Source organism: Chaetura pelagica, unplaced genomic scaffold (assembly GCF_000747805.2).
Source record: "Chaetura pelagica isolate M959 unplaced genomic scaffold, ChaPel_1.0 scaffold723, whole genome shotgun sequence".
NCBI lineage: Eukaryota > Metazoa > Chordata > Aves > Apodiformes > Apodidae > Chaetura > Chaetura pelagica.
This window is the reverse complement of record NW_009952580.1, coordinates 54961-65920: the sequence shown is the minus strand read 5'-3', so window position 1 is coordinate 65920 and position 10960 is coordinate 54961. Positions and strand designations below refer to the sequence as shown.

General features: G+C 39.7%; 1 protein-coding gene across 2 annotated transcripts; it reads right to left on the bottom strand.

The window, feature by feature from the left end:
- Positions 1–663: 663 nt before the first annotated feature.
- Positions 664–7986, bottom strand: PDCD6 (programmed cell death 6). 2 transcript variants are annotated; one of them, XM_009993625.1, is made up of 5 exons: positions 7903–7966; positions 4647–4691; positions 3380–3538; positions 2651–2760; positions 664–1200 (listed from the first exon to the last, which is right to left on the bottom strand). In XM_009993625.1, exons 3-5 carry the CDS (start codon positions 3534–3536, stop codon positions 1102–1104), a joined length of 366 nt encoding a protein of 121 aa, XP_009991927.1. In that variant the 5' UTR covers positions 3537–3538; positions 4647–4691; positions 7903–7966; the 3' UTR covers positions 664–1101. The 2 variants fall into 2 exon arrangements, with proteins under 2 accessions (XP_009991927.1, XP_009991926.1); XM_009993624.1 differs by lacking the exon at positions 4647–4691 and having other exon boundaries at positions 671–1200; positions 7903–7986.
- Between the last annotated feature and the right edge of the window lie 2974 nt (positions 7987–10960).

The window sequence follows — 10960 nt, the reverse complement described above, 5'->3', positions numbered from 1 at the left end:
ACACTTTATGGAAAAAGTCTTTGGATAGACACTGAAAACTTGCCTCTAGGTACCTTTGTAAACATACCCTGAAGAATAAGTTACAGGTAACTGTGTTGCTGCCTAAGTATTTTAATTGCTTTGGATAGCATTGGTTTAAAATTTTCTAGGAGCAATCTAAGGTAGCTTGTTAATGTCTTTTTGCTTCTTCCAAGTTGCTTCTTCAGAGTTACTGCAGGAGACAGTGCACAACAGGAATCGGTAATGACTATTTTTTGGCTCAGTTTTTCCAGAGTCCCTCACCATCTGTAAATGGCAAGATGGAGAGTAAGGTGTTGAGGATGTTTGACTGTCAATTCAAGGCCACTTCAAATAAGTGCTTCAGTGCAAAAAGGAAGATGGTTGGTGTGAAATGAGCAGATTAAGCAGAGGGAACTGTATCTCCAGAGATAGAGTTTATTTTGTTTAGGAAGATGCAGTATTGGACACGGGTGTGAAGAAATTGTCTTTGAAGATGTCCCAAAGACAACCTGAAAGGAGGCAGATAGGAAATAAAAAATGAAAAAAGGCCATTGCTGTTATGTGAGAGGGACTCCTGAACTGTAGAGAACTGTAATACAGAAACAAACCAACCACCTCCTTAAAAAAAAGCTGTACAAAAGTGAAGTAGACTACAAAAGTTGATCTAATATTTTTACTTAATTTTAAATTCTGTATTAAAAATTAATACATTAAACTCTTATAAAAGTAAGGCACATGCAAAACATGTTGTGCAACTTCTGACTTTCAATTCTTACCAACTAACAAGCATGATTTTAATTTGGCATTTCTAAAGACTTGTTTTAACCCATGCAGGATATGTGGAAGAAGGTTAAGTTTGACATTGCACCACTTAAATCTAGATTCTGTGCTTTCTGTCCTACAGTAAGCAGAGATGGTCATATCATACTCATACAAAATAAAAATCAACTCAAGTACAGATTCTGAATGTGATGACCAACATGTAAAACTTAAGAATATGAAGTTATATCCATGATGATACATCAGTAATCTTATTCAGTACAAGACAGTTTGGCAACTCCAGTCTGTGTAATGCCAGTGAGCAGTTGCTAGTTATCAGTATCATACGATGCTGAAGACCATGGAAAGATACTGCTCATAGGACACCTGAATCCAGCCATCTTGATCAGTATCGTACCGTCGGAACACATCAGTCAGCCTCTAAAAAGGGAGGAAAAAACCATACATTGTTTTGTACATCAGGAAAGTTTGGACTCGTAGGTTTCTATAGCTTTATCAATATCGCTCTGTTCATCTTCTCAGTAGACACTTCACAGTCACATACAGGGCTAGCTCTGCTGTGTAGTAGATCTGATTTTAAAACTGCCTTATGCTACAGTACCCAAGGCAATCTAGGCATTTCTTTGTAGACCAGACAGCTTTTTATAAGTGGCTTTAAAAGTGGGGGGAACAATGTCCAATGCTCATGAGACATTTGAGAGTCAGCTGGAGACAGAACCCAGCAAGTACCGTGTCCATTTCTCCTCACCAAATACACACGGTGTATTGGTAGTATCTGAGCTGTCTCTGTATAACCCCAGAGGTGCCAGGCAGTACAGATAAGAGAGTGGACCAAAATAATTACCAGCATGGCTTCACTAACAGCAGCTGAATGATACTCCATTTAAAAGTCCTCTTTACCTGATTTTAAGTTTGTAACAGTATAATTGGCTTTTATTACCACTGAATATAAAGACAACTTATGTTTTAGCAGACTTATGGCTATAGACATAAAGGACAACAAAACACCCATATGCAAGTAACAGATACTACTTTTACAGGGAAGTCCTTTCTCTTCATGTTTTGTATCAGAAGATAGATTAAGATACTGTTGCAGTGCTGGCCAGTGTCAGAAGAGCAATCTTCTTCCTACTAAAACTCAGCTTGTCCACTGCTACATTTTCCCAAATTTCCCCCAAAGTCTTACATACATTGCAGAAAAGCCAGAGACACTTAACAGAAACCTTAAGTGCTGAGGTGTTTGATCCAGTGTTTGATTTCTGAACAAAATAACATCTGTACAACTGTAGTTCTCTCTCTCTTTATAAATATATAAAAATATATGCATAAACACACGTGAATTTCTGTTGTAAGAATTTTGTTTGTTTGCTTTAAATGTCTTCTAGTACCATTGCTCCTGCAATGAGGAAAAGTGAGGAAAGGCTGAATAATTCAGCTGCTACATCATATTGCTTTTAGTCAGAGCTGTAACTATGAGATAAATAAAAACCTCACAATTCAGATATGAGCCTTACAGGCACCACAGGGCATGACACACTTCAATTTTAACACACCCAAGATCCAGAGGAAGTGTTTGTATTTAGCTAATGGAAATAGTGTTCATGTTTTCCTTTTAAAACTCAAGTCTATTTTGCAATTTTTTTTCCCTTAGAAAATAAATGTTTCACAGGTAAAAAAAATTTGCTTGTGATGCAAACAGGTAACAAGTGGAAAAGTAAAAAAGATGTTTCTAGCACCTCTTGTATCTGTGATCCAAATGGTTTATTTATAAGCAAGTTCCAGATCCAGTATTACAGTAAAGTGAGAATCAAAAAGCTTAAGATTATTTTTTTTTTGTACACTTGGCATTAAAGTACCTCCCTTTTCTTACCTGTAAAACAACACAGCACTGAATAAAGTCATCAAAAGCAACTTGTCCTCTTCCTTGTCTGTCAAACTTCCGAATAAGGACATCATAGAATTGATCAGACAGTCGGTAACCTTGGAAAGGAGAAATGCTTTAAAAAGTTTCAATTACCATAGTTCTTCCATAAAAAATAACTAATTATGCTGCTCTGTAGGTGTGTGTAACAGAACCAGAAAACAGTAAGGAGTTATAAGAGGTTGTGGTTTTTTTGCCAAATATCTCCACTGAACAAAAGCAGTGATGAACTGAAATGTATGCAGTAAAAACCATGCTTAATAATAATTATAGACAGAGTCATGGTAAACATAATTACTGATTAAAGTGACAGGCTGGTTGAGGGAATGGTTTAGAGCCACAGCTCAAGTTTTTACACGTGAAGTCATTTAAATGAAAGTTCTGATGCCATCAGAATGCCACTGTAGTGCAGACAGCTGGCTTCATTTCAAAAAGCAGCAAGCTGGATCAAGTATCTCTGTAAGTTCAGACATTTACCTGAAGTATTGGTTATGCTATTGGAGCAGCTCACAGGGAAACAGAAAACATTCCATGCATGTACTGACACCTCCAGTTTTGTTTTTTTTTCATAAAAGGAAATGGTTTAAAAAAAAGTGCTTGTGGCATGAACATCTTTAAAAGGTACCTTATAACAAGGTTATAACCCAGTCATAAAAACTATAATTACAAATGAATTACCAAAACCTGTTAGTGCTTGTTTTAGTTCATTTTTGTCAATCATCCCAGAATTGTCTCTGTCATACGTTCGAAACACATTCTGCCAATCTGTGATGTACTTCCAGACTCCTGTGAATTCATTGAAGTTCACACCCCCTTTGTTTTCTCTGTCAAACATGCCTGAAACAAGCAAACAAAAAGAAACACATACAAAACCTTAATCATACTACTCTTCAGTAAGACCTGCTCATATTTTAAGAAGGAAGCAAGAGCACATTGTGGAAGGTACTGAAGACAGAAAAGAAACTGCAGTACAACAAGTGGTATTTTGGAAAGTTCTGCCAAAAAAGTGCAAGAAGTCATCCACTGAAGGAGGAAAGGATATAGCAACATAAAAAAGAACCAGGATGCATCACAGAATGTTTCTTTTTCCTGGGTTTTCATGTCCGGTTTTGAAATATTCAGGGCTTGATTGATCACCCAGTGACAAAAGGGGCAGGGTGGTGTGGGTGGTTCTTTTTAAGGACTTAAGTGTATTGACTGCCAAAGGTCATCTGCATTTGACTTCCTGATACTGTCATGTTTATGCAAACAGCACAGTAGCACAGTGACAGAACTCAGGCTGCTGATGAATACTTATTAAAAACAGCAAAATATTTAATCCTTGGATTTATGAACTGTATTATAGAAAATATGGGGTTTTGTGTTTGGATTTTTCTCCTGTTCAACCACCATCATCTACATTACTGGAAATCACAATTAAAATATTGTAAAGCTTCTGTTAGGTCTTTCTGGAGCAGAACATAGCATTAAAATGCAAGACAGAAAAAAATGAAATACAAAGACAAGCTATGTAATAGCTTTTCAGCATGTTTAAGCTGACAATTTCCCCATGCACAAATGACATTTGCTATGTATCCAGGAGTACAGTAGCATTTTCTCAGGCTACTTTGACAAGTGCCCATGGAAGGGGCAGTCCTGTATTACTGAAAAGGGAAAATACTCAAGTTTAACTGACTCCTGCTGGGCTGTCTGGAGAAACAAAGGAAAAAAACAAGTAAAGACATATTGAAACATATGCCATCTAACAATAAGAGACCAGCTTGTTGACACTACAGCCAAATTAGTTCAAAAGACCTTTAAGCAAGCATCCATCATTACAGGAGAAACATATTTGTATTGTAATACTTGTGCATACTTATTTCTCTCAACCAGTGCAGCAATTGATAGCATTGTCAGTTGTCTGAACAGATCACAAACCAGTGCCTTGACTATAAAATGCACTCACCAAGAATTGACCTCACTGTTGCTGGATTAAACGGAGTCCACGTGCCTGAAACAGAAAGAATTACTTAGTGCCTAAATACTAAGCAATGTTTTTAAAAAAATGCAACCAACCAACCAACCAACAAAATCAGATAAGAACTTCAGTTAAATTCAGAGCTCGATGACATGGAGCTAGCATATTATAAAATAAGGCTGCTCCAAAGTAGCCATCTTCTTGACCATTCAGAGATGACTTCAGACCAATGCTTTACAGGTACTACACAGAAAGCAACATTTTTCAGGCTGCACCAAAAAAGAAAAAAAAACCTCAAAAAACCCCAAAACCTTGGAAGAACTAAGAAGGATTTTTTTTCATCCCACGTAGTCAGGAGGTATTGGATAAAAAGCAAGATCAAAACTGAGGTCCCACTTTTTCTACTCGTGGGAGCAGAAGGGTTTTATGTTGCAATTCAAATGCAGTCTCCTGTCTATTCCCCACTAAAACCCCATCTGCTCGCTTCCTATTTTCCAGGTGGATTACTCCAGGGCATTTAGTTTCTGACAAGTGAAAAGAAAAGGCTCCTAATATGGCATAACCACACAGTGCAATTTAAAGTCGAAATTAGTATAAATCCCACCTCCACTGCTAAATCAATGAAGTGTTAGTTTAAATTAGTATTTAGAGACTAAGAAATGGTGCTGCTTAAAAGGGCCTGAGCAGTAATCACCTGAAGAGGAGCTTTGTACTTCTCTGAATATTTAGAGGCTAGTCACTTGGGAGCAGTTTTCACTTGGTTTGGGAGCATTCCAGAGCGCCAGGAAGCATTAAGCTTTAAATTAAGAGAACTGTTGTGCCTGATCTAGACTTTCACCATCAAGTCTCTAGAGCCTGTGAAGGAACCAGGAAGACCAAGAAGCATATGTGAAATGAGCTGTGGTTGAGTGCAGGGACCACAAAGGAACCAGTAAGACTAGGGGTACTGTTTGCAAGGATGCAGTTAGCTGCCCACAAATTCCTGAGAGAAAAGCTGTTTTGGTAGGAAGCAGGCTTTGTGAAGGTGTGGCTCTTTGCTGCATCAAGCTGCAGTGGTGTAACTAGTGCTAATAGCAGTGCTGAATTTCTCCCATAGAAGGGAAACTATGTCAGTGTTAAGTCTACAGATGCAGCAACGGGGGAAAACTATACTGTAGGCAGGCCATAGGACTATTTGCACATAAAGAGAAACATAAGCAGAGAAACAGAAGAGTAAAAATGGCTCTGAAAATGCTTAAGCATTAGTTTAGACAGAGAACATCAGTACCTTAGAGTTGTATGTCTCCTGACAAAAATAAAAAATAATGGAATTATTAACAGGGTGCCAGCATTTAACTCTGAACAGAATAGAGGGGAAAAAGTGAAAATACAGTTTGAACATTAACTTATTATGTTGAAATTTTTAAGAGACTCATATAGACACTGCACAGAGAAAGCACAGCAACTCCAGCTGCAGAACTGTACTGTCCCTCCTCCTCCCCTGACTCTACTATTAACTTTACATGGCAGCACAGAAAAAAACCCAGGAAGGTATCACAGAATTTTTACTGTTCAAACAACTATATAAAGTACCGATCAGTTACTCCCAGGTAAGGAAACTTCTATTTGCATAAACTTGACACACTGAAGAGCTGAATGTCAAAACCACATTGAACTTCAATATTTAATGAGCACTATGCAGACAATGTTTTAGAAATAAACACATAACTTTCTTTTAGCCCATGTCAGATTGCAGGACAGCTGCACACAACCATCCACTAGAGGATATATTTTGAAAATAATACAATGAATTGTTGGTGACTTCTCTGCACAAGATCTAGAATCTCTAGAATCAGAATGAAAGAAGCCTGCAGTTCTGTAAATATTTTGAATAATTGTGAATTCACTTGATGGGGATTCTTCATAACTGCAAAGCACTGAAACTGCTACTTTATACTGCAAATACAGAAGAGAAGAGTTCAGATAGTACTCACTAGTACCCTTAAGGTCAATAAGATGAGAAGATAATTAACATATATGAAGTTTAAAATAATGGGTAAAGCCAGGTTCCCACAGATATAAACAGCACTGTAATCTTAAATGGAAACAGTGGCTTAATCAATTTAACTTAGTTTTTGCTGAAGTATTTACTCAAAATAGTATTTTAGTTAACGGATCAGGTCCAGCAGCTACAATATATTGCTTTCAATTCATCAGATATATTAGTAAACAAATACTCTAGTAAATACAGTTTAGTTACAAACTCACAAATTTACTAAATAGAGCCATCCAAATGTATTTCAAGTCTGGAGGTGACTGACAAAGAGGGGCCCTTCAGCCTGTGTGCATTAAAGTTTAAGCCTTTCTCAGTCACAAAATACAGGAAGGATGAAGGAAATAAATCTTGGGAGATGGGAACTTGATACAGAATCAGAGGTGCACAAACAGCTTCAGTATGCATTTTTTCAGATTTCTAAGTGAGGAAAAAAAACCCCACACAACGTGCAACCCTACCCACCCTAAGTCATCAGTGGAAAGTAAAAACAGGCTGCTGGAAAAAATGTTTGGTTTTTATTTTGCTTCCATGAGTTATTTGACCATACCCTGGTTACTCTTTAAAATTATGGCAGGAAACTAAATTTTGAGTGCATCGTCTACTTTGTTAGGGAAAAAACTCAAACATGCCTCATTTGGGAAAAAAAATTAAGATTACCATCTTCAATTCCTGCACAGCACTGTATGAAAAGATTTTATGTGCAGTAAGAAGGCTGGTTGCAAACATCTCATCTTTGTCCAGGTTACACACTGATCCTGCTTAAAAAACAAAGGTTCAGTAGTGATGACCAAGGAATATATAAATCACTATGTTTTTTAGGAAGTAGAGATGAAAAAAACAAAGAAAAAAAAAAAAGGGATGTGCATGCTTTCATTCCCCAGAGTACCAATCAGTAATGTTGACAATAGGTACTCAGTTTATAATGCATTATGACTAACATGCACAAAACCCAGAAAACTTCCTTTGAAATAAAGAACAAAAAACCCGAGGAACAACGGGCTTAGCAAAATCAATCACTCGATCAATCAATAAAATACAGTCAGGACGACTGCCTATTTTTTATCTCCCCTTCAGTCTTTTGCTGTAAATAGTGATGGGAACATTTCCCCCCACCCCCATGAAAGAATTATGGCATCAAGTACCCAGTCTCACATGAAATTTAACATGAAGTTTACAATGCACTACTCCACTGCTCATTTACAGACTTACCATTGGATAGTGCTTGCTGAAGTTCATTATCAGATATTACTCCACTCCTGTCTTTATCAACCCTAGGGAAAAACATAACAAAAACAGCAACCAGTAAGCTTTAAATGGCTGAAATTAGCAGGTTCCACCTACAGAAGACTTCAACATTCTGGTTCTTACTCACCAGATAAAATAAAACTTTTCCCAAAAGGTCACTAATTGCAATTTACTTGGTAAATAATTCAGTTACTGCAAATTAAGTGCTTCATTCAGACTGGTGAGACATTCTGGAACATGATAAAAGCTACAAAGAAAACTGCATGACTTGAGTGAAGAGACACAAAAAGCCACACTTACAAAAAAACAGTTTGGACATATTTGATACAAGAAAGTATTTTTCACAGAATCACACAGATTAACAGAATGTTTGGATTGGAAGGGACCTTAAAGATCATCTAGTTCCAACCCCCCTGCATGGGCAGGGACAAAAACATAACAAAAACAGCAACCAGTAAGCTTTAAATGGCTGAAATTAGCAGGTTCCACCTACAGAAGACTTCAACATTCTGGTTCTTACTCACCAGATAAAATAAAACTTTTCCCAAAAGGTCACTAATTGCAATTTACTTGGTAAATAATTCAGTTACTGCAAATTAAGTGCTTCATTCAGACTGGTGAGACATTCTGGAACATGATAAAAGCTACAAAGAAAACTGCATGACTTGAGTGAAGAGACACAAAAAGCCACACTTACAAAAAAACAGTTTGGACATATTTGATACAAGAAAGTATTTTTCACAGAATCACACAGATTAACAGAATGTTTGGATTGGAAGGGACCTTAAAGATCATCTAGTTCCAACCCCCCTGCATGGGCAGGGACACCTCCCACTAGACCAGGTTACTCAAAGCCCTGTCCAACATGGATTGAACACTTCCAGGTATGAGGCAGCTACAATTTCCCTGGGCAACCTGTGCCAGTGTCTCACCATCCTTACAGGACATACTTTGTTTCTAATATCTAATGTAAGTATAAATGTCCCCTTTTTCAGCAGAAAACCATTACCCCTTGTCCTATTCACCACATGTTATTGTAATGACAGGACAAAGGGCAACAGTTTCAAACTGAAAGAAATCATACTGCGCACACTCCTGAGCTACAGCACATACTTTTCCTTCTAACTTTTCTTCACCTGCCACTTACACAGTATCCAGGCTGTGCACTGTCAAAATCTTAACAAATCCTCTTCCTCCAAGTAAAGAAAATCTCCTTGACTACTGAACTAAAGGCTGTTTTGGGCACCTGGCAGTAAGAGCACAGCCACAAGGACTCTGCCACACCCCCACTGAAGCCAGGGATGGGACTTTTACATTTATTTTTAAAAGAACTGCAGAGGACACCACACTGGCAAAATCTACAAAATGTCTCACCGCAGTAAGCTGTTGGGCTCCCAAACAGGAGCTGGAGCACCTCTGCTATGAAGACAGGCTGAGAGAGTTGGGGCTGCTGGGGCTGTTCAGCCTGGAGAAGAGAAGGCTCTGGGGAGACGTTATAGCACCTTCCAGTGCCTGAAGGGGCTACAGGAAAGCTGGGGGAAAATCTTTTCACCAGAGAGGGCAGTGATAGGACAAGGAATGATGGTTTTAAACTGAAAGAAGGGAGACTTAGGTTAGCTATTAGGAAGAAATTCTTCACCATGAGTGTAGTAAGGCACTGGAATAGGCTGCACAGGGAGGTTGTGGAAGCCCCCTCCCTGGAGGTGTTTAAGGCCAGGTTGGATGAGGTTTGTGCAGCTTGGTCTAGTGGGAGGTGTCCCTGCTCATAGCAGGGAGGCTGGAATCTGATGATCTTTAAGGTCCCTTCTAACCTTAACCATTCTATGATTCTATGATTCCTTCCCCATCTCAAAAATTATATATACCACATACAACATTCAAATTGCAAGCATAAACGGCACAGATTATAACAAAATGATACTCCACTTTTTTTAATTCTCTATTTCTTTTGAAGGTATTCTGAAATCCTTTAAACTTTCATGAGCTGCTACCAGCTTCTAAGCTGATATTTTCATGGAAATGCGTTATGACCTACTTATCTTGCTCCTCAGCAGCACCAGTCAGAGCATATTCATTTCATATACAAAATGATGCAAACTCAAAGTGGGGCTTCCTCAGCAACATCAGGTATCAACCCTGGATTTCATCCGACCACCACGCAGTGATCATGACCTGGCCATGACAGGGTGATACGGCCCCATCACTCAGGGCTGTTAGGTGCTCCTGCAAGGCCTCACTTACTGTAGGAATGGATTAGTGTAACCAGCAAACTCCATCTGATCGTTCACCTTCTTTTCCCCCGTGGTGTTCCCGAACGTATGGAATAAAGATCCCAGAATAGCTCTGCCTGTCAGGGTGGCACATGACCACATGTGCTTCCTCTTAGTCAGTCACTGAATCACCGAAGGACCCTCCCTTTCATTCTACGTCTACTGCATTTCTTTACAGGCCTTTAACACCTACATTATGCTGACAGCCCCTCAGGACACTACACAGATACACCAGTGACACCAGCTCTATGCACACTCAATCCCTTCTCAGCACGCTTTAGGATTTACACAGCAGTTTGCCAGCCGGGAACGCTCCCAACAAAAGCCACGCAGCCCTCCTGACCAGCTACGTTATTTTAAATGGCTTCTACGGGTTTGCACACCGTGTCCACCTGCAGGCCCCGGAGGTCTGGGAGGGCAGGGCCTGCAGGGAGGCTGGCTGGGTGAGCTGCCGCATTCCTGACTCACTGCTGAGCTGCTAAGCAAATACCGCCGTTTTCAGCAACTTAGCAGAACTGCCCGTCTGCTCCTTAACCCCTCCTCGCTCTCCCCGGAGCCCACAGACCCTCCGGCCCATCTCCCCGGCTCCCCCCACACCACACAGACCCGAAGAACCCCAGCACTACGGCCCCAACACCGCGCTGCGGCGTCCCGGCTGCCTTCACCGTGGGTCCCCCTTCCCCTGCCCTCCAACACAGCCCCGCTTACTCCCCCTCCATCACGCAGCACCTTCCTCCCGCCCTGCCGGCCCC